The 23,945-nt window shown below is 41.4% G+C and overlaps 2 protein-coding genes across 5 annotated transcripts in view; one reads left to right on the top strand and one right to left on the bottom strand.

Annotated features, from left to right (window-relative positions):
- The first annotated feature begins 213 nt into the window (after window positions 1–213).
- s1pr5b (sphingosine-1-phosphate receptor 5b) overlaps window positions 214–23,945 on the top strand; it is a 75,695-nt gene continuing 51,963 nt past the window's right edge. Inside the window, exons 1-2 of one of the 3 annotated variants that reach the window (XM_076090158.1) lie at window positions 214–6,164; window positions 10,790–10,942. The gene's annotated coding sequence lies outside the window, so the exon portion shown is untranslated. The remainder of the gene's footprint in view (window positions 6,165–10,789; window positions 10,943–23,945) is intronic. The other 2 variants (XR_012953475.1, XR_012953474.1) reach the window with 2 other exon arrangements.
- lyl1 (LYL1 basic helix-loop-helix family member) lies at window positions 1,280–7,876 on the bottom strand. Of its 2 annotated transcripts, none has more exons than XM_076090155.1 (4): window positions 7,350–7,876; window positions 4,711–6,137; window positions 3,142–3,239; window positions 1,280–2,488 (listed from the first exon to the last, which is right to left on the bottom strand). In XM_076090155.1, the coding sequence occupies exons 2-4, from the start codon at window positions 5,481–5,483 to the stop codon at window positions 1,917–1,919; spliced, it is 1,443 nt and encodes a 480-aa protein (XP_075946270.1). In that variant the 5' UTR covers window positions 5,484–6,137; window positions 7,350–7,876; the 3' UTR covers window positions 1,280–1,916. The 2 variants fall into 2 exon arrangements, with proteins under 2 accessions (XP_075946270.1, XP_075946272.1); XM_076090157.1 differs by having other exon boundaries at window positions 1,280–2,449.

The raw sequence follows: 23,945 nt of genomic DNA, 5'->3' as shown, positions 1-23,945 counted from the left end.
CTCATATGGGGTGTGGTTATAATACCATTAGTGTACCGTGGTATTATCAAAAAGTTGCACCTGTCTTAATTAACGAATTACACACACACATGTTCATGACCTGAACAGTAGGGGCATGGTGGGTCTGGCTAACATGCTGAATGCTAACATCCATCAGTGATGCCTTTGAGTTCACAGAGTAACTGTTATCTTCAGGGTCTTGAGGAGCGCAGTGGGACCAGAGAGCCGAGCTCTCCTTTGCTGTGATATGTGTGTACATGGCTGCCGCTGATGTGGAGGTAATATTGTTTACATGTCTGTGTTGTCTACTTTGGCGATGTGTTGACCAACTGTTGGATCCAAAAGAAGTTTCAGGCCCATCACTCGTTTTTATTTTTTGTCCATCAGTTCATCTCTTTTCTGGTTAATTCTTGTGAAGCTAATCTGAGGAATCTGGTTGGTTTGGGGCAGAATGGGTCTTTCCACATGTGTATTAGGTGACATTTAATGCAATCAATTTAGTAGCGCCCCCCCCCTTTTTTGAATTTAACACATTGCATTTTGACCTACTTTTACTTTACTACGTTTTGTATACAAGCAGCCGACTCGTTACTTGAGTAAAATGTATTTAAAGTAACAATACCTGTACTTGAGTACAATAGTCTACTCTTTCCACCTCTAAAAATCAAGTGATATTGTTCTGAAATGGACGATTTTGCATAATGAGTACTTTTACCTTTGGTACTTAAAGTATGCCTATGTTTTGATGCTGATACGTGTGATTTACGTGTAACAGAGTATTTTTACAATGTGATATTGCTTCTCTTACTTAAGTAAAAGAGTTCTTCTTCCACCACTGAAAACATGTACACTACACCCTAAACCAGCTGCCCCGGAAGACTCCAAAACTTCATGGGACAACCGTTAAAGCATTTTTTTTTCTTTTCAAACAATTATATTCATCTTCAGAAAAACACATCACTCACTATTTGTTTTGAATATTCAGCACGCAATGTGTAGTGACAAGTTGTTGTGTCAATCTATTAGCATATGGACACATGACTTATCTGCACGTTATTTAAAATAAGCAATCTAATTAAAGCCGGTTCCTTCATAACTCTTACCCAGTAACATTGCATTCATACATCTAACATCTGATGGTTATGGAGATGGTCTCACACGGAGAATCTCTTTGTACTGAACACTTTGAGGATGCACAAATGTTCCCTAAACATTCGGACGTGTTGAGAAATCGTGCTGACAACGAGCAGTCTTTGGAGCGCAATAAGAGGATGTCAAATAAGGAACAGCAAACTAAAACGCACTTTATTTCTGTCTGGTACAAGTGTGTCACAATGTGAGGGTGGTACCATCTGCCTCGCCTCTCTGACAGCGACATTAAAAACTGGAAACTTTGCAGAGTATTCTATAGCAGTCACCATAATTGTACTGGGGCAATGCAGATTATTTACATTTATGAGGCCGCATGTAGACCATAACAAAACAATACTGGTGTCTAACCCTCTTGTGGGAGATTTAGTATTTGTATGGGTCGACAGAGGAGAGTTCAAGAACCTGTATTTCTTCTGTTCTGTTCCTGTTTTGCATAATTCATCCACATTGTTAGACATGTAATGTTTGACAAAGGAACATTGTGACCTTATTAGGATATAACTAGTTTCGAGTCTGTTTGAATGTTCTGTGATGTTTCGTGCCTCTCAGCTTGCCCCACAGCACAGATACACTTGTAAAAGACATCGAGACAGTTAAAACTACAAAAATGTCTCCAGACCCCCCCCCCCCTACTTCTTTCCCTACTTGAAGTTTGAGGAGAGAGAATCACACTTGTTCCTCAAACACTTGGGGTATCTGGCGATGATAGTGTGTCCTGTTCGTCACCGTGACATTTACACATCTTTGTTCGCCGTCTTCTGGTGTCACCGCTCGTCATTTGTGGCTGTCACCATCCTTATCTGACCCCTGACCTTTCCCAGAATGCCATGGGTCACCAAAGAGGTCTTAGCCCCAAAGCTCTCCTCACTGTCCGTGTCGCCATAGCAACTGGATGTTGCCGGGGAGTTAGCCAGAGCGATGACGGAGTCAGTCGAGTCCCTGTCTCTGTGGACTGTCGCGGGACGGGCTGAGGATGGCGGGCCGGCGTGGGACGGAGGAGGAGTGTTGCACTGACAAAGACGGTTCTGTTTGTTACTGTCCAGCCCGGCCGCGGTGCTCTCGTCCTCGTCCTCAGCCGAGTCCCTGGTCTTGTCCTGTGCCTGGTCACTGAGCAGCGTGACCAGGAAGTTGATGTACTTGACAGCCAGACGGAGGATCTCGTTCTTGCTGAGCTTCTTGTCGGGTGGATGCGTGGGAATGAGTTTCCTCAGCTCAGAGAAAGCCCCGTTCACGTTCTGCTGTCGCCAGCGCTCGCGGCTGTTGGTGAAGACACGCCGAGCGATTTTCTGTGGAGGGCCTGTTAGACACACATAATCACTGTCTGAGTGTGCAGGGCCTTAAAGGACATAAGAAGAAGTTAATATGTATTATTATTGTCAACAAATGCCATAAAAAGAACAACAATGAAATTGCACGAACAAGTCTTGTGTGGCCAAAGCCTGGTGTATCGTATTCAAAACACATCAATGAGCCACACTGTTTTACTGGGACATCTTCATTCATTACGATGAACATGGACACTTTAGTTTGTTTTGAGTCAATCAACCGCCTTGCTGCTGTGAATACTCACTAGAGCACCAAATGTGTATCAACCCACCGCTGAAAATAGTCCCCCAACAAATGCACTTTTTCACTCCTGTTGAGTTACATTTTCTAAAAAATGCCCTGCTGTCTTCGGTAATGATTTAACTTTCAAAAATAACACTTTAATATGTATCTATGACCCGTCTTGAGTGAAAACAATGGGCTTTGGGCTGAAAGGATTGTATTGGAAAGTATTGAGATGTGCTGACACATCGTTGCTGTCAGTTTTTTTCATAAGACTTGTTGACAATGAGGCAAACGCAGAACATCTGCAACCTTATCTTTTAAATATATTGGATATTAACCTTCTCCACGACGTGAGCAGCAATTACATCAATACAATTTCAAACATTCTACATATTGATATCGATGTCTCATTCTGTATTTGGTCACAGAGAAACTCACAGTCATTGATCTCCAACTCAAAGTGTGACGAGGGTCTTCTCTTGATGCGGCTGCTGCTGATGATGCCATAGCTTCCTCCCGAGGGACTCAGGTAAGAACTAGAGATAAAAACACAGCAAAATGTGTGAAAATGTGGCATTTTTGTAGCTGCATTTGCAATCAAGTGCAGCTAAATATATAAAAAACACAGTTTGCAATGTTAAGTCACTCCAGCATCTCTGTCCTTAAAAAGAAGGAAATCTCGGGGAGTGGATGGAGAAGAAGATGGTGGAAGCCATTAACTGCGTTGTGATCATGTTGGTGGCGTTGATTGAGTGTGCATGCAGAGTTTTAGCTCAGTCTCATTAAGTCTGCTTACTAGCTGATTCTACTTCAGGGGGATGAAATAGATCAATGCTTCCTGCTACAAACAGACCAGAGAGAAGTCTGCAGGGAATCTTATTCCCAGACCTGCATGACAGATGGTGAAACCTTAGATGTTTTTTTTTAAATATTCACATAGCTGATACTTCTTTGTTACGGAAAGAAACTGTGAGGGAAATCTTGTTTTGGAGTAGAGAATAGATACACAGTATGAGGGCTCTGATAAAGTCTGCAAATGAGTGCCTTTCTTCATGAGAGTAAGCGAAGAGTTGCCAACTCTACAAGCCCCCAAAAAAGCTTTAAGAGGTCTGTTTTGTAGTGTTTTGCCGGATCGACGACTAAATTTAGCTGCAATTAAAAGTAGAATTATTGTTTCAAAAGTGATTTCTTTTTTTTTTTTTTTTGTTTACCACTAAATGCACACAGAAAACATTCCACGATGCAACTCGTGGTCAGCGACCAAATGTGCTGATGAGTAAATGTAGCGTGAGAAATGTGAGGTCCCTTCATAACAGCACACATCCTGCTGTCAGTTTTGCATAACTGCAGCGTAGCCACAATTAATCACCATGGGAAGTCGTGAAATCCAAGCAGTTGAGGTTTCATATGAAACGGGAAATTGTTACCAACGAGGAGGTATCATCATCGCTAGTATCTCAGGAAAGCGTATTTTGGCAGCTCCACACCTGTTTGCGTTCTCTGATGAAAATAATGTGAAGGAGCATTGTGTGTCTTTTATTTAATATACTGTTTGATGTTTCATAAGTTGTATTATAATATTTTCCATCATTCATAAATCCTTACAGGATCAAATGCAACCTCCAGAAGTATTTAACTTAACGAGATGATTTAATACACTTCTGCTCATAACATTTGGCTATCGGTGTTGTCTGCTCATGCTGTGGTTCCCAACCTTGGGGTCGGGACCCCTCGAAGGGGTCGCAAGATAAAAATGAGGATTTGCAAGATGATTGACTCAATAGGGAAGACGTAGAAATATAATTTTTTTTGTTGATTGTTTTCTGACTTTTCTTTTTTTCAAATTAAGGAATAGAAAACTTTTCTTCTTTGTGTCCCCAAAATGATTCAAATGAAACAATCTGAGACAGGAAATCCACACCGGTCAGCTTTCACTGATGAGGGTCTGAAGAGGATGTAAAGGATTCCACATTGCTTATGGATGAATCCATATCTACCGTATCTCACCTGGTGAAGAAGGGGTGTGCAGACAGGTACTGCTGAGGCAACAGGGGTCCTGGGGAGAGAGCTGAGGGGCCCCCAGAAGCTCCAGAAGATCCAGAAGCTCCAGGGCTGGCCCCGGGAAAACAGGTCCGCTGACAGCGGCGAAAGTCCCCGTGGGGCCCATGTAGGAGGTTGGGTATTGGGTGGAGGGCAGTCAAAGGGGTATTGGGGAGCGGGAGAGGAGGTTTGCTGTGACCGAGGCTGATGACTGGAATGTGTGGAGGAAGAGGAGAGGATGATGAGCATGAAGGGAAGGAGGCGGTGGAGGTTGGAGGCGGTACAGGGCACGCGGAGGTCCTGGCTGGTGCCGGGAGGAGCGGAGGCGGAGAGGAAAGAGTTGGGGACCCGTTGGCAGAGGCAGCAGGGGCTGAGGTGCTCTTTGGTCCTCCTCGCTTCTCCTCCTCCTCCTCCCCGGTCTCCATGACGATGGGCTCAGGTGCAGCAGCTGAGTCTGCGTGGTGACCGGTTAACGCTGTCGTCGTGGCAATGGGGGACTGAATCGAGCCAGAAGAGGGGACATCGGTGTGTCCCTTGTGCCCTGTCTTGTTAGCGGGACACGGGCTGCTGATGGTGTCCGAGGATGCCAAAGTCTTGTTGTGGAGGGGACTGTGCTGCTCTACGGAGGCGCAGGATGGGGAGGAGGCAGAGGATGAGGCGGAGGATGAGGAGGATGAGGAGTGGCGAGGTAGGGCGGGGGGTGAGGCAGGTGGGCCGGTGGGGTTCATCTTCTCCATCATGGTGGTGAATCCCCGTTAGTGCCAGCTGCCCAGCAAGTGATCCAGCGTGTCTTTTGTTTGTGTGTGAGAGTCAGTAACGTGCTCATGTGTACCACATGCAGCTGATGCTACAGAACTCGTTACACCTTTTCTAAACAACGTGTCTTTTCCTTGAAACCCTTTATTTCTTTCTCCTTTGTTCCACTTTCCTGCAGAATAAGCAATATTTTGCTGCTCTTCCTCAATAGATTTTCGTTTTGGCCAACCTGAAATCCTTCAGTTATCGTTGCCAGGGTCAATGTGCGAGTCGTCAGTCTCTGGCTGTGTCTCCGGCTTTGAGTAAACGTGAGCCTGTATTCATTCCCTCACTTCAACGTCTCAGAGGGTGCCAATGACCGAAATGTTGTAGTCCATGCAGTTTTTAATGGAGGGCTTCTCCTGCAGTACCGTCTTTGGGTGCAGCGTGGAGCCGGGGTGGGTGTCGCGGTCGGATTTTGAGTGGATTCTTCTCACAGAGGATCCTGAGCAGCAGATTCTAGGTTGTGAATGTGAAGTCTCTAGTGGCTGCTCTCACTGAGTCCATCTGTCTGTGTGTATTTTGAGGATGTGAGTCAAAATCCTTTTCAGCATTCAAAACGCCCCAGACCCCCGAAGAGTGGATTGATATCAAAGAGTCTGTTGAACAAAGAAAAACACACTCTGGTAAGTATACGGATATATATGGATATGAAAATGTGCTAAAAGGTCATAATTTGCAGATAAGCGCCACTAGAGCTAGTATATGTCAGGAGTAGTTGTTGTTGTTGTTTGTTGTTTGTGGTTTCCTCAGTGGAAGCTGGTCCACAGATTTTATTACACACTACTGCCCTGATGTTAAACTGCTGGATATCAAGTGAATTCACTGTTTGAAGTCCACTTCTTCACAGAGGGAGACGCTTGTTGTCACTGAGCTGACAGGCGTAATGCTCTTATGATTTCTCAGGTTTTGCAATCGCCAGTGTTCCTGTTTTTGTCTTTTTCTGGTGGTCATGACTTTATTTTGGACAGTTCCCTCTTTCACAATGATGCTCTCAAAGTTAGTTTTTTTATCATTTCATTTTGCAGCAGTGTTATATTTACTGTGTTTGAAATATCTCGGTGGGAAGAACCCTTAGAGGAGCTACACAGAAACAACCATAGATTCATATTTAAAAGGATTCATTGTAAAATGCATTCACTGAAAACATAATTAGCTGCACACTTAAGTAAGATAATTCGTTTTGCTGTGGTAGCCAACAAAGTCTGTAGGTATGTTTCTGCACAACGAGCTGTTTCAAATCCTAAAATATAATATCTTTGATCATTTTGATAAACCTCCATGCTATTTTAATTCATTAATATAATCTTTATTAAATTAGATTGTGTGTCCAATATGTGTTTTTTTCTTTCTGTTTCTTTCTATATTATGTTTCATATTAATGTTTAAGCCAAATGCACAATATATTGGATTTTTACAATAACCAGACTAGTTAGAAAAAGTATGTAATTCAGCTTTCAACAGAAAAATTTGTAAAGATAAATCTTTTAATATCACATTTATATCTTCATCGATTTACCACAAAACTACCAAATTTTAATTACCAGTTTTCAACAATTTGACGAAAAGTACACCTTATATGGCTCATGTGACAGATAATTCAATTAGATGCTATAGATGACAATTATTTACAAAAAAACACATACACACACACACACACACACACACACACACACACACACACACACACACACACACACACACACATATATATGTAATTGTTAGAGGCTGCGAACCTCAGTCATGCACTACAGTGCATAAAAAAATCCACATATAAAATAAAAAAGAAGACACATTAAATAAGTACTCACAGATACATTATGACATCCAGTGTGGCTCGTCTGTCTGTCGTGCAAAATCCATCAGAGTTTAAGCGATCTAAGAACGCACATGTTGCATCTCCTCAGTGTTTAAGGCCCACCTCCTCCTCCTCCTCCTTCTTCTTCAGGTCGCTCACACTCCACTGCAGCCTGTCAGTGTCTGAGGTCAGAGCTGTCTGACACCATATAAAACACTCCTCAGAAAAAAATTAAATAATAAAGTCCCAAATTTTCACAAAGACATTAAGTTTGATTATATAGTACAAACGCACATATTTATTTTTCGTTGAGAAGTTGCTCCTTAGAACGAAGACGCGCTCAAAGTGTGGAGATGTTCTCTGCCTCCCCCTCTGCCCATATGTCATTCTCACCCCTCTCTCTCTCTCTCTCTCTCTCTCTCTCTCTCTCTTTCACTCTCTGTCTCTCGCTCTCTCTTTCACTATCCTGTCTATAACTTCTGTCTCTCACTCTCCTCGCCAAGGAGACACAATGCTTTCGCTGGTTGCCAGTCGGAGAGCTCTGGAACTGGCGAGTGGGAGGTGGGAGAGAGAGAGAGAGAGAGGGGGGGGGGGGGGGGGGGGAAGAGAGAGAGAGGGAGCCATGTTGCAAGGAGAGTTTTCCGCTCCCTGCTGGACAAGAGGATGTGCTAGTAGAATATGGTGGCTGCTGATAAGAGCCTCAAAAGCTGCCTGTGGCCTGCAGATAAGGAACCTCCACCACCCTCCCCCCTCTCCTCTCTCCCCCCTCCACCACCACCAATACCAACACACACACTTCTCATAACACACACAAGCCGGTTCACGCCTACATGCATGTACGCTCACACATCACACGAGACAGTCCCAGACTTTGAAGATATCCGCCACTGCACTTATATCAAAATATAATAAATAGACAAAGGTGCACACATTCTTCTTCACGCACACATAGAGTGGATGTTCATGCATAGACAATGACAAACAAGCCCCATGGGGAATCAACTAATATCTATCTATGTCTGCTATTAACAGTAATCTTTATATCTTGATTATTAGCTGTAATCCCTTTTATAATGTGTATTTGCATTATACATTTTTTTATTTTATTCTGGATTTGACACAAATTGATGTAAAGGAGGAGGTGAGCACAGATCAAACACGAAGGATAGAGGAGGAGCAACTGTTCCTGAAGAGAGCTTTTCTTTTATTGATTGTCTTATCGTGGTTGTAATCTCAGTAGGTCCATCAATCAATTAGTTGATCAACACACAATCTGTTATTATTATTGATCAAACATTGTTTCAGTCATTTTTCCAAGGCCTTCAGCTTTCAAATATGAGGATTTGTTGTTGTGTGTTTGTCTTATCTATGATGATAAACTAAATGTGTTGCGTTTTGGATTGTTGTCTGTATAAAACCGGCAGTATGAACATGAGCTTTAATGGGATATTATGAATTTTTCGGTGAATTTTTTAAAAGAGGATCTCTTTTCATCGCACGCGAGACAGATGTTTGGTCGGAGCTTCTCGGTTATGACATCAGAGCACACCTGTCACTGATGACCAACGCGCACGTCGTCATCGTGGTAACTTTCCTCTCCAAGAGCTCCCGAACTTCCTTCCTAAATCTATCTCTCACCCGCTCTCCTCCATGCTCACCCACTAATGCTCCTCCCAAAGTCTCTCCCTCTCCCTCTCTCTCTCCCTCTCTCTCCCCCCCTCTCTCTCTCTCCCTCTCCCTCTCTCTCTCTCTCTCTCTCTCTCCCTCTCTCTCGACCTCAACCTCAGGGTCAGCACTTTTTTTTTATTACATTGACTCATTTCCTTCTTAGACAGACTGAAGCACAAACATTATAAAGGCTTTACAGTTACGTGACCTTCGAGGTCCTGGGAAAGAAAGAAAGCAGTGCTGAGCAGCCGCTCAACAAATCTGTCATCACCTTCATCATCATCATTGTTGATTTTCTTTTTTTCTTTCATTGTAGTCCTCATCATCATCATAATAAACAATAACTGCACTGGGGTCCGTATATTTGCTGAAATAATATAGTCCACTCAGAGTGCAGACAGTGTCATCTATCGCTCCGTCACACTCTTTTGCGTCCGGCAGCTGTGGTTCCAGTCGGTCGCTCTCTGTGAGCCAGAATAACGTTGCAGTTGCACCGCTGCGCCTGCAGATGCTGCATGAATTTGCCTGTAACATATAAAAAGCCACACAAGGGACAGAGAGAAATCCTTTGGGATTAACTTTCCCTGTGCTTTATATATGCTTCTCTCACAAGCAGTGTGGTTCAGTGTCGTCACAGCGCTGTATTGTCAGCACGCTTTTGAGCCTGTTGCTTTTGGGGCTTTATTAATAATAGAAGTGTAATAACGCATTTATATGCCTGTAGCTATTGTCAATGATTGTTTATAATTATTTGTGGCTATGTGTGGCGCTATGAAATCTAATAAAGAAAATTAAATACATTCTCAAGACTGATTGAAACGAGCCCTCAACTGTTTTGGTCCAAATATTTGACTTCTAGAAATTCTAGAAAGTAAAAATGGACAAAAACAAGTTGGGATAAAAATGTATATGCATATATGCAATGCAAATAGATTGTATTCTAGTTTTATTTCATGCCTTTTTTCCTGTTTTGAAGTGTTTTTAGCTGCAATAATTGTTTTATAGTTTTGATGCTATGTGGTATTTGCAGGTATTTCCAGTGGCATAGATATACTTTGAAAGAACCTGAAAGAAAAACAAATTGGGAGGAAATGTATTAACAAGTAAATGGTTTAAGGTGTAAAGGTTTATCAGGTGCTTAACAAAGATGAAAATAAATGCATAGAGAAACAATTATCAACAATTATCCAAATGAAGCCTGGACTCCAAAAATGTTTGAGTTGCAAAAGCCTCTAAACTTCTAAAGATAAAATCAGTGCTGATCAGTGAGCATTTTGGGTTTCCCCTCTCTTACGGTTAAAAGCCTCAATTCTCATATAGTCACAGTTTTATGGGCAGCTCCCTCAGAAGAGAAATGACAAATCGTTGACTCTGTCATTTACGGCTCAGTGTGAACACCCAAACTGTAAACAGGGAATAATAATAGAAACAAACGATAACAAACAGCTTCCGCTTTTCCCTTGAGTGAGGAAGAAATCAAGAGAGGATTGTTTTAATCTCAGAGCCTCGCTGTCACGCCCTCCTCCAGGCTGCCTCAAAATACCAAGCTCGATAAAAGGAGTATTGATTGGGGAGCCATTGAGCATGAGTGACGTGTTTGTGCGTGTGTGTATAAATACATGCATGCTTAAAAGCCAAGGTCAGGCTATTTGTTAAAATACCCTAGAGACTTCAGTAAAAACAAATTTAAAGGCTCTCTCTCTCTCTATCTCTCTCTCCGTGTGCGTGTGTGTGTGTGTGTGTGTGTGTGTGTGTGTGTGTGTGTGTGTGTGTGTGCACCTGCAGAAACAACATTGATCTTCTTGCTGGCCCAGTAAGCATGTGTGGGTGAGGAGTGGAAAATGAAAAGCTTGTGGCCTATTCGAGATCTAAAGGAAGAACCAGCTGCTAAATTGTCGTCCAGAAACCACAATGAATACAACATTAACTGATATACAGGTAAGCTTGTGTCCCTTCTGCAGAGACATAATGTTAACACATTTAAATGTGTGAAATTCTGCAGCAAAATTTTAAGAACTTTGACACTTGAAATGTGCACGATTAAGCAATATTCATGACATGGCTGATCTTTTGGGGAAATGAAAGAAAACTACTGTAGCTTATTAGCTGTGTTGCATCACCAACTTTAATCTAACCCCCCTCTTTCATAATTACTGCACAAAAAAAGGCATGATATGCAGACAGAAGAGGATGGTACAAATACACTTTTGGAGTAAACTTTTGGAACTCATATTGTCGTGTTGGGGACAGGCATGCTAATTGTTAGCAAGCTAGTTTTTCCCTCTTTAATAAGCCGTTGTTGAACAAAGGGATGTACATTCCTACAAAACTTAGATGAAAGCCCTTGGAGTTATTATTGTTATGTCCACAAATAGCAAGCACGAGAAGGCTTACGTCAACGGATGGATTTTGCTGAGTCACGTCGTCTCCCTTTTCACTCACCCATGTTCCTCAACATTAATAGTGTTTTTTTCTTTCTGCTTGATTATTAATTTCTGTCCAATGTTTCAGTTTATTTGATAATTTATCAATCAGGTTATAGAAATATTTGTTTTACTGTTGTTTCATAAGATTATGATCTGTTGAGGTTCTCCCTATATAGACCTTTTTCACAGCACACATTTTGACATGTCACAGTAGGAGAAGCGCCTGTGTATTAAGTAACATTAATGATGGCTGCATTCCAGTTAGGAGAGGTCCTGGTATTGTCCATGCTGGTTCAGTGGAATATTTTTACTTGGACACTAAATTCAACTGAGCCATCGTCGGCGTTTTCAATTTCATCAGCTTCGTCAAGTTGATGAACTTTGTCACAGCAAGTCTGCTGTGATAATATTCAATTGTGTGTGATGGTTTTGTTGTTGTTGTTCTGCCTGGGATGTCGGGGTAGATCAGCTGCTCAATCAGGGATAGTGAAAACAGGTTTGGCTAATTATTTCCTCTTGACAGGGAGGGACTGGGCCCTGTTAAGATGGAGGAAGGTAGAATAGTTTTGTAGTAGATTACACTATGTTACTGTTATGTTATGTTATGTTATATATTATATTTGTTTGATTTAGGTGAGGCTGAGAATGTAAAATATCTTCAGTGAAGTAGGAAGGAGCTTTCATTGGTTTTGTGTTCTTTTTTTTTTGCTTCAGTTTAATTTAGTTTTGTTGAATTTAACTGTTTCATTTTTTTCAGTCAACTTTTTGGTAATAAATGCCGTCCTTTGCACTATCCTGCCTATCAATCTGGTTCTTCAACATCCCTTTTCAAAGTTTTTGCCCAGCAACATCATCTGCCCTTTATTTGCGATGGCGGCGCTACAAGTGGTCACTGTGACTAAATGTGGTAGAAACAAGATAGCAGCACATTGAATAATCTCTTATTTTTCCAAAAATCAGTAACATTTTACAACTTAATATTTCATCCACACACTTGTCAAAGTGTAGGAAAGTACATTGCTATCGCCAGATGAACTTTGTTAGCTAGCTAGGCATCTGTATGCTAGTTAGCTAGTTAGCAACACTTTACGGCCCCACTGACGCGTGTTGTCACCACATTAATCATTTTTTTGTACTTGTCAAATTACCATGGGAATGAGTCCAATGTCCGTTCAACTCTCCTTCTGTTTCTTTGGTAGAGCCATAAAGACAGGAGGCTGACAAAGAAATTCCCGTTACACAACAATATGCGTCTAAAATTAGCTAACGTTAGCCTCCTTGAGCCACTGGTTGTACCTGACCAAGCAAGGCAGAACCTAAAGTGAGCTAGGCTGCACTGTATTCCCTATAAATAAAACTCTTCATTTTCAAAAGGAACATTGTGTTCATTCTTATTCAATAGTTACATAGTCTCATTTTGAAAATTAAGAAAACGGGAGAATTATGACACCAATATTCTTCACCCTCAAAAAATACAGTGTGAACTTCATGAAAGTCATATGAACACACATGAAGAAAACCCAAGAAAACACAGACACACACACACACACTCCCCAAAGTGGGCTCCATGGCCACATTTCCTCCACGTCATGTAAACACTATTGTGTGCCGGGCGATAGGGATCACTGGAACCTAATTGTTTGAGGCAATATTCGCAGTGCATTTCATGGAGAAAGTGACAAACAATGCTGCGAGGGCTGGCAGAGACAGACGCTCTCTCTCCTCCTCTGCTGCAACAGATGTCAACTCTATTTAGTTTTTCTGATTGTGCTGGAGACCGGCCGTCCAACTACCAAAAACGACAACAAGAAGAATTTGAGTTCATGTGGTAGATTTAGGACAAAACATGAGGGTGTGTTTGCACTGCCAGCCTAGAATCTGACCTTACCCGCTTACATGACAGAGACGAGACCCACTCACGCAGGTGTTTTTAAACTAGAGGTGACGAAAGGAGCATGTTGCAATATTATTGACACTATGCACATGAGAAAACAGATTATTTTTTAATTTAATGTTTTGTAAAATATTCTTGTCTTGTAGATGAAAGAGTCAAATGAATAAAGATAGAAAAAGTTGAGTTGGAGAGATTATTTATTAGTGTAAAAAAAAGCATTGGCCGAGCATGACTGCAGTTATCACATCATAAACATGAGCAAATGAAAAACATGCACATAATTTGGACAAAAACATTTTAAAAGTAAAAAGACTATTAAGGAACAATCTGCGTACCTAGTTCAAATAAATAAACACAAATTAAAATAGTAATACTAGTATTTAATAAACATGATTGGACTCATGGTGGAAAGTTAAAAAAAGATGAATGCAACAGAACCAGATGTATCATCTTTTTTATTTCACAAATTCTTCTTGCTTGTCAAAACCTTGCACCTACATTACCCACAATGCAACTTGTTGGGAGATGCAGGTGTGTTATGCTAGTAGCAGCCTCAAGCCTCAAGCAGAGTTGAGGAGCGTGCATGACGTCTTTTAAACTCACTTTTTTCTAACTCCACACCAACAGATTATTGTTCAGTCAATCTTCAGCCCCAACTGACGTTGACTCAAGAGACATCACTTGAGGCAATTTATCAGACTTCACACAGCTCCCTCTGAGGCCACAAAACGCAATGCACAACTTTTTCCACGTATGCAGTATTTCTCCCCAACACCTGTAAACAGCCTTTGATGTGTAAAATCAGTGGAGTTCCTCTTTAAGTTGAGGAGAAGTGATCATTCGTCAGTCAAGTGTATCCGTTTCGTCTCAATCAGTTAAAACTAATGATTCCACATTACTGATCTGTAACATCAAGGCCCAAACATTTTCGGGTTTCTTTCAAGTAGACAACAAGGAGCTTTCATTTTATCTCGTCACTGTGTAAAGTTCATGGTGATCCTGATTGCTGTAACGACACCTCGTACCATGTCAGCTACATGTCGACGGTCACACATTGCTCCGTTCCCAGGATGCACCTGGACTGGGGCGAGCGGCCGGACGTGGGGGACAGCTGTTTCCTGTGCACACTTCCTGGTTTGGCAGAGCAGAATGGAGGGGGGGGGGGCTTATTATGGGGAAGGAGGTTGGGTGGAGGGGCAGTCGAAGGGGTAAGGCCTTTTCCAAACAGGATATATCTGCCACAGCCACAGGTGTGAACGTACCAACGCTTCTCATCCTCAAATACATTTTGAGAAATAAATCAAAGACCCTACTGATTTGAAGGGGGGGTTTGAACAGAAGGACGAGAAGTATATAGAGGAAAAAGAAAGGAAGGTGGGTGAGACAGAAATAGGGAGGAGAAAGTGTTCCTTTATTGTCTCGGAATAGACTCACTCAGCTGGGAGGGAGAGAGCGATCGGTGGGCTAATCAGAGCTTAATGGGTTCAATCAATAGTTTCCTTGATTGCACACATTCAACGTCAACAGTTGAACAGGAGCCAGAAAAGCAGCATGTTTTCATGAGGTACTTAATTCAGGATGTCAAATATACAAAACCTGTGATGATGTTTAATTGCACCGCTCTTCTGCAACATAAACGGCATGTTGCTATGTTTCTATGGCTACCAAAAAAACGTATTTAAAAGGACGTATAGGGACAGTGAAGAAAATATTCACTGATACTGAAGATTATGAGGTAAATATTTGCCTCTTTTACCCATGAGCCAAAAAAGTTTGGCTTGAAAACATTTTTTTTTTGCCGAAGGCGTAAATAGACGGACGTTTCAACTTCAGAGGTTTAGGAGAAGGCTGAGATGGAACTAGAGATGCTAACTTGTACATTTAATGGTCATTTTGAAGATCTCCAGTTCAGATAAACTGAAACTACGAGTGCTGTCACAATTATAAACTGACGAGAGTAAGATTATCATGCTCATTATTGTATTATATTTATATTTTGTACACAAATCATTCAGTATTGTTTGTTCATGTTCATTTATCTGCACTTTTATTATTATTCAGGATAACAATTTTTAGCTGTAGTCTATTCCGTACTTGAGTGTCACCACCAATAGAAAGGCAGGAGAGATGAGCAGGGTGGAAGAGATGATGACACTGCCCAGTAACTCTCACTGGGAGGACTGGTCTGACTCATTCCACCTCGAAGCCTCAGCATGACCTTTAACTCTGGGACGTCATCACCTGGGCCGGATTACGTGCAGAACTTTACGAGTGCACTGCGGCTTTTCAAACAGCCCACTCGCATCCACTTCCACTTTTGGCAACACAACTACAAATATTTCCAAATGAGATGAACACTGACAATAGCCTGTATATGTGTGTGTGTGTGTGTGTGTGTGTGTGTGTGTGTGTGTGTGTGTGTGTGTGTGTGTGTGTGTGTGTGTGTATATGTATTTATCCATCTATATTTGTGAGGACCAGTTTCAGACCTTCAGAGTGGGGACATTTTTGGAATGTGAGGACATTTTGTTCGGTTGTTTGAGGGTTTAAAGGTTCATGTTAGTATTAGGTTTAGTGTTAGGGTACAGTGGTGTGTGTGTGTGTGTGTCTGCGCGCTTGGCCCTCGGGTCACGATGACACTGCGTGGAACAACAGCGTATTGTGTCTTCCTCTCTCATATTTCTCATCATCAGCACTGCCGCTGTCCAAATTCCACTGGTGCGCTCGCAGCGTGGCGGAGGGACTCGGCCCTGTTGTCAACCCCCATCCTGCAATAATAGGAAACACAGCATCACTTTTCCACTTTCTCCCTCCCTTTTCAACGCTAATTCAAAATATATGAGTTCCTGTTTGGAGCTCCCTCGCTCCGGACTTTATTGTTTGTTTTGGATAAAACGCTGCATGCTTTGCTTTCTTATCCAAAATGCTTTTGTTGATAATGTGCTGCTGTTTTTCTGTATATGGGTGGAGGTCGGAACACATTTGTAATGTAGCAACTGCCTCTTCTGTTTTGGCACATATGCTGTATGTGCCAGGTCATGAGGAAAAATAATATCTAACCGTAATGCAATTGACTCAGTCTGAAATTTTCGGGGTTGCCTATAAATTTCACTGAAATGAAATCTCTTTTTTAGAAACAGCATGTGCATTCACATGCTGTTTCTAAAGCCTGGATCAGTTCTGTGGCTTTTATGGATAGTCAATGTTTTGGTAAAACAATGATTAAGCGGCAGGCTTATGGTTAAACTATTTGATCACTAAGGCCCTGTTTTATTTATTATTATTATTACATTATGCAATGTTCATTTTATTTCATCAAGCACATGTGACACGTGTGATTCTCTAAGTCTGAATTTCAAAATTAATTTTGATGTGCTACACTGCATTATTTCCACATCTAATTTCTCTTTCACTCTTCTCACCGTGCCAGTCTGGGAAGTCTAGATTATCTACTTTTGAAGCACCTGCAGAGCTGTTTCTCTTCCTCACCTTATAACTCGCTACAAACGACAGGTGTTTTTATTATTTTGCCCATTACATTTATATCAATGAAGGTAGGCTAAATAACATAAACACCTGTCAGTAGACATACAGTTTAACAGCACCACAAAGTACAAAAGTATACAGTTTAATCAACTCCTCTCTAAAACAGTTTCAATAAAAACTGAACCTTATAAACCTTATAACCTTAATCAGATTAGCTGAGTGCTTATAATAAACTGGTAACTCATATCAATGGATATTTGTTGTCTCAGGCATTGTACTGTACGCACGTAAACAGATTTTATTATTGTTTGTGTTTTGGTGGGCTCACCACTAGATGGCAACAAAGACTAAGTATTACTAAACTGGCAAAATCCAAGCATTTTAACTTGATTATTTAAAGGGACATTTTGTCAACCTTTTCTCTGTCAGTGTGACATGTGTGTATTCACCATGGCCCCTGTCATTATGTCATCTGTATTAAATGTGAAAATGAGATTACATTAAAAACTAAAGTTGAACCACTGTGTAGATGTATCATCAGATGTAAAGTTAAAGTTGGCAATAGTTGTCCTGCAAAAATACAATTAACAACAAATAAACATGTCAACGCACACAATGTCCCCAAAGAAAAGGAATGGAAATGCTTTCAATCTAATGAAGGAAAGAACAAGACGTTGTTGTTTCGGTCCATATATTCTATCTTGTGCTGTTTGTAAAATGTAAAATACAATCACAGCAATGAGTGCAGTGATATTTGTTGCATGTATAAAATGAGATTATCCTGTTTATGTGCTATCGGAAACTGCTAAAAATAATTTATAGGGCTTCTTTTGCACCAAACATGCTGCTCATTTCCATTTGTGTAAATACATGTAAGTACAGTTCTTCTATTGTAGGCATGACGATGTGTAACACACACACACTTGCTCTCTGCTGGTGGGCCGCCGCCGCACCGCTCAGTGTGTGGGTGGTCTGGACCAGGTGGAGGAGAGAGGGATTAACACCAGGCCTGACTAAAGGGGAAACAAAGTATAGAGGGAGAGAAAATAAGAGATGGAGGAGAGATACACATCTGTCCACCAGATGTGCTGTTCCAACATACAGAGGTGGTTTATGAAATAGAGAGAAGGGAATGAAAAGACTTTTAGTCACGAGGATCTGTGACAACTGGATGCATTGTGACTGAAATAACATTCAGCCTCCCTCTCCGTCTTCCTCAATCACTCTCTCTACTTTAAACGTGTGTGTGTGTGTGTGTGTTTGCTCTGGTTGTCTGTCATTTGGGTATATACATAACACACACACATTGGTTCTCTTTCCGTCTCTTCTTCCGTTCCCGGAGGAACTTCTGCAGGCTGCTATAATACAGTATAAACCAATGATGACCACCTGTCAAAACATGTCCAGTTACTGTGTGTGTGTGTGTGTGTGTGTGTGTGTGTGTGTGTGTGTGTGTGTGTGTGTGTGTGTGTGTATGTGTGTTTAGAAGGGCGTTGATGACAGGGAATGAGACAGCTTGAACTTGCAGAGGAACAAAAGACTCATCTGAAACAGATCTTAGTGTGATAGAAACATGATAGAAAATAAAGTAGAGCTTTTTAGTACACTTTTCCACCGACAAATACTACTTTGTTCTTTAGCATTTTTATAACTATAAACATATATCTATAATTTTTTATCTTCTGATTTAAATTGTATCATTTATATTTTATGCACTCTAGCCTTTTTAACACAGCCCCAATAGTACGTCACCCTGCATTTCACTGCACATATCTTAACAAATAAAATCCTTGAATCTTAAAAAAACAAATGTACGGTCCTAGATTTTCCAGAGCTTTCTGCTGAGTAATAAAAAAAGGGGAACACTGACAGCTCCAATAAAAGCCAGAAAGTGGACCTTAGGTTAACTCTTCTTTGCTGTTAAAAATTACAATTGAATAACATACAAATAAAAATCCCAATTTAAAGTTAAGCAATGTGAAAAAGGCAATGATTAGATCTATTCTATGTGTAACTGTAGTTGCTGTATGAATAACTCAATATCATGCATCCATGAATACTAAGCAGCAACACAGTTATCAAGGACACACACACTTCATCTATTTACTGTAAACCACTTTTGAAGACACAGTTATTCTGCCACCAGCGGTGCTTTCTGACCACACACACACATCTGATGGCTTAGCGTCACATACACTGCGTACGAATACACACAACCTCTGAGTCCAATCAGATGGAGTGTGTGAGGCCGTACAACAAATAAGTAAAAGAAAACAACATTTTTTTCCAAGACCAAAGTCAGGATACATTTTATCTGTTTGTTTGTTTACCTCGTCACAAGATCAACTCAGAACAAGAGATTGTGTGGTATAGCTGGAAAAAGAAACGATTACAGTTTGTTAATATTTGACTTTTTGTCAAATAAGAAAAAAATAGAAATTTGAGCATTTTCAATTCCATGACATCTGGGCAAACTTTAACCTGCTGAGGAAGAGCGTGAGATATGATTGAAAGCTCCAGAACAGCTACTGCACACAATAATATTATTGTTCGTTTTCCAGCTAAACCACATTTTTGCCATCTACCAAATAGGTTACAGATGACTCAAATTAAACCTCCGATTACGACTTCAACTCCGCCTTTCTGAAACATGCCACATAAATCTGTCACATTTTCCGCCCTCACCTCTGAATATTTGCAGTCAGATTTTTGGGATTTAGTCAGCACACTAAATGTTACATGACATTCCCTTGAAGCTCAACTTTGGTTGAACATCTTTTTTCTTTGGTTCCAATGGATTCACTGTTTCTTTCCTCTGCAGCATGTGTGTGTGTGTGTGTGTGGTTTACAGCTGTCTACATAACTAACAGTGGGTGAGCCCATGTTCAACAAGCCCTACCTCTGGGATTTCAAAGGCCTATAAAGTCTGGATGAAAGCTGAGGCCAAATTAATAAAGTCTAACAGGATAAAGATGTGGCTTGTTACACAGCACGACATTAAAATTGCCCTCCTAAGTGACAGAAAACAATCTGAATTTATGAGTTCCTGGCCATAGAACACCATATATAGTACACCAGTTTGTTTTTGTGTGCGTCCTGTTTGCATTGCATCTTTTGCTCTTTCCATACTGAGTCTCTCCTCTCATATCTCCCGCTGGCTCAGTTGGACTCAAAGCTCACTCTCATCATGAGATATTAAGTTAAACCAGCAAGTGTGGAAAGGCAAACGCACACGGATAACTGAGGCCTCAACCCACGTTCGCTCCAGCGTTTGGTGATAGCTGGATTTATTAAAAGGCTATTTTCCGTGATTCTCTGGTGATCGGGTGCTTTTAGGTTTTTATCCCTGCTTGGCGTTGTAATAGCTGTTGTGCTTTCGAAGCCGAAGTGGGAAATGTACCTTTCTCACTCGAGTTACAGAGCAATAAATGCTGAAAATGACGTACCTGAATTCCTTTAGAAACTCAATGTTCTCTCATGTAATTACTATTCTGAATATAGAGGAGCTTAGTGGTATGACAAGTTTCTGTTGGTACATGTGGCTATACATTTTCATCATAGTGCACGATGTGTTGTGAGCCTCAAACCTGGACGAAATGTCAACTTTAAAATCAGCATGTCTGCGATCAACATGAAAAACATTAAACATAAAAAAAAAAAATGTTCTCCTCTTGGGGGCAGCAGCAACAAGTTGTGAACACAACACTGACATATTTCATAAGTTGATATGGCGAAGGTGTTAACAAACTGTCGCCTGTTTACACATCCCGCAGTTATGGAGCAACATTAGCATTTGTTTGGAGTCGTGTTTATGGTCACCTGATGAATCTTAAGTCCAATATTTGCTCTCTTTTAGCTCTGTTTTTGGTCTCCACCAACTCCTGAGGAAATGAACTGCCTCTTTAGCTGCTAAATGTACACTAGCTAGTCGATAACTGTGCTTATCAGCTGCTTGGTGCTGAGCAGGTAGTGTACAATTGATTTTTAGAGCTTAAAAATATAGATTTGAGTAAATCTTTTGCCAGTCAAATCAAATTGTTTTCAGGATATTCATCCTTCGTTTCTTTATATTGCTTTTAATACTTGACTTCTTTCTTTACAGGGCTTGTATAAAGACAATAAAGTAGTCCACGAATATGAGATATGATTTAACAATTAATAACAGTCCCTCTTTGGAGGTTGTTTTAGGGCGTTTGACGGTTACCTTCATTGTCTTCTTGTTTTTCACAGTTCTTTTTGTTTGTACACCCTCTGGCATTTGAAAAATAATGCAACAGACGGCTCATTGAGCATGAATGCCTTTGAGCATGCCCAGTTCAAAGATGGTTGTGGTCAGAGGGAGGGCGCCAGAAGTATGGGGGGGGGGGGGGGGGGGGGGGGGGGGGGGGGGGATTTGGCCTGATCCAATCACAAGATGGTCTCTAGTTTGATTCATTGTTATTATGAAAATAAGAATTGTAGCCCATCTAAATTAACAGCTCCTTGCAAACTGCAATTGCAGCTTCTATCATATTTTTGCTGGATGGATACCCCAAAAAGAAAAACAACAACTCCCATACAGAGGGCTAACATGAACACAATGATGTGAAACAAGCCACCACTCATGATCTAAACAGTACAAGCAAATCACTTCTGTAAAACAGACATCGAACACAAGTCTCCTTTTTTCACCGCTTCCCACTCACGGACAAATATTACATAATTCATCCCTGAGTGGTCTACCGTCAACTTTCAAAAAAACGAAAGTCAAAAGCTTTATTTCTAAGTAAAATGCAATTTGAGAAGCAGCGCTTGTAGTTTTATTATCTGTTTTCTTTGGCAGACAACTCAGAATAAAAAAGCAGACTCAAGTTCTGATTGAACCTTTGATCACTCGCTGAAGCGATTCAATTCTTTCAATCCGTCATTTTCCTTTCGTTCCACCTCATGAATCACTACTGCGGCGAACATTAACAAACACTGAGCACTTCATTAAAGCCTACAGCCTGACAGACGGCTTCTTTCCTCTCCAACGCAGAAACAGATGAGCATCAGATTCAAAGCATGTACAGTATCACTGTGGACGGAGCTGTCAGTCAGCTTTGGCACACACTCACACGAGCCGCCCGTCACTAGCAGTCTGAAATGAAATAGACCCACTCACGTTGTAATAACCCTCCCATTCATCCTCCCTCACCCCCAAAAAGCATGAAAGCTTGTATTTGGATCGGAAATCTGCTACAAATCTGGCAACCATATGTTGGGACGTATTCAGCTTTCATGTCTTTCAACTGGCTCTTTTTATTTTTTGTTTTATGAAAGAGTCCACTTCTCCAAACATGTGCATCTCCCTTGTTTTGTAGTCTTATTGTTTTTGCAGTGAATCCTGGCATTGTGTGCTTGCTGACAGTGCTCCGCTTAGCGAGGCCTTCTGCTGTGTGAGTGAACGTTTGGGGGTTTACGGCTCAAAGGGGGCCTGCGCTGAGCTTGTACAGAGGACTCTGGCCCGCACATGCACTTATTTCTGTTACACGTTGTCAATAGCTGGGGGATGTACTGCAGATTGGTTCCATATTGTCGTTACCGTGTTCTGACATTGACCTTATGTAAACCTTTAGTTGGATCACCAATTTCAAGAGCACCGAAAACAGACAAAGTGAAGGGGAGGTAAAGAGTTATTATGAGCAACATTTAAAGATGGTGGTGGGTGTTCTAAGGATGATGTAGTTTGAGATCGTCATACATTCAATCATTTATACTGTGGCAACAATAGAGCGTTTGTGCGTTGTGCACCTGGAACACTTGGAGATCGTAACTTGGAAAGCTCGACTTGGGAAATTTGAACTATGTTGTCTGAAACACAGCATAAAGTATAGCTTAATATATACTAGTTGTACTAAAGTTGGCGCGAGGTGCGCACCCTATTATGCAATTAGCGATCAGAGCTTTTCAGAGAGCTTAATTGCAATCCCTCCTGGGCATTGTGGAAGTTGGTTTTTCGCATTGTTCCGGTTACACTCGTCTTCTTGCTTCTTCACAGCACATTTTTGTTTGTAGGCCCTCCGGCCTTTTGGAGAACAATGCAACGTACGGTGCGTTGAGCGTAAACGCCCCTTGTGTGTGCGCACAAAGCTCATGCGCCATCTGCTGAGGCTCACGCGAGCGGTCCTACATGCAAGTAAAGACTACGATTAAGCTCAAGTAACAGTTTAGGTAATCAGTTTGCTAATCTAGCAAATCCGTGTGTTTTATTGGATATCATGAATGTGATGAAGCACATTGATTTGAGATGGAAGAAACATGGTGAAGCACGGTAGTGGCAGCATCATGCTGTGGGAGTGTTTTTTCAGCAGCAAGGACTGAGGGGGGATAACAGCCAAGAAAATGCAGTAGGGCTTATAGGGTCAACTCTTTGAATGTCCAAGAGCGGCCCAGACTCTAACCAAATCAGAAAATCTCCTTCGACATGGAACTGGCCGTCTACAGCCCCCATCCACCCAGACAGAGCTTGAGAGAATCCAGAGAATGGCAGAAATACTCAACTTTCTGCAAAGTTGTGTCGTGTCGAGCAAGAAGACTTGATCTTTAATCACTGCCAGAAGTGCTTCAACTAATTACTGAGTTAAGGGTCTGAATACTAACTTTTTTCTTTTTAATACATTTGCAAAAAACCCTTCCAGTTGTTGCTCTGTCTTTTGGGGTTATTTTGTGTAGATTGATCATCTTTTTTTGCTACAACAACTGAAAGAAATGCACGTTATATAAACGATATACTCACTGCAACATATGGGGGTTATGGTGATTGTTTTCATGGAGCCCCGGGTTCATCATGAACAACTTGCAGGATGCACGCACAAAGATAACAAGGCAGCCAACTAAGAAAACAGAAGTTCACGAGCTCACATGTGAGCGGAGGAAAGAGAGCAAGGGTGAAGGGGAGTGAGCTTTTATGAGGGTTGAGTCAACCAGGGTGGTCCTTTAAGCTGATGGGAGGCTTATCAACACAACACAACAGCAGAAAAAACTCCAAATCATCCCACTCCTTCAAACTTCTCCCAACCGAGGCTGCACACACATCCAGAGCTGGCCAATTGCTTCCCGCTACCCGCACGCCAAGTTCGGTCTGGCCAGCGGGTGTCTGGGAGCAGAAATGCCT

Source organism: Anarhichas minor, unplaced genomic scaffold (genome assembly GCF_050575085.1).
Source record: "Anarhichas minor isolate MPS153535 unplaced genomic scaffold, ASM5057508v1 ptg000012l, whole genome shotgun sequence".
Taxonomy (NCBI): Eukaryota; Metazoa; Chordata; class Actinopteri; order Perciformes; family Anarhichadidae; genus Anarhichas; species Anarhichas minor.
This window is presented reverse-complemented; position numbering and strand designations above follow the sequence as displayed.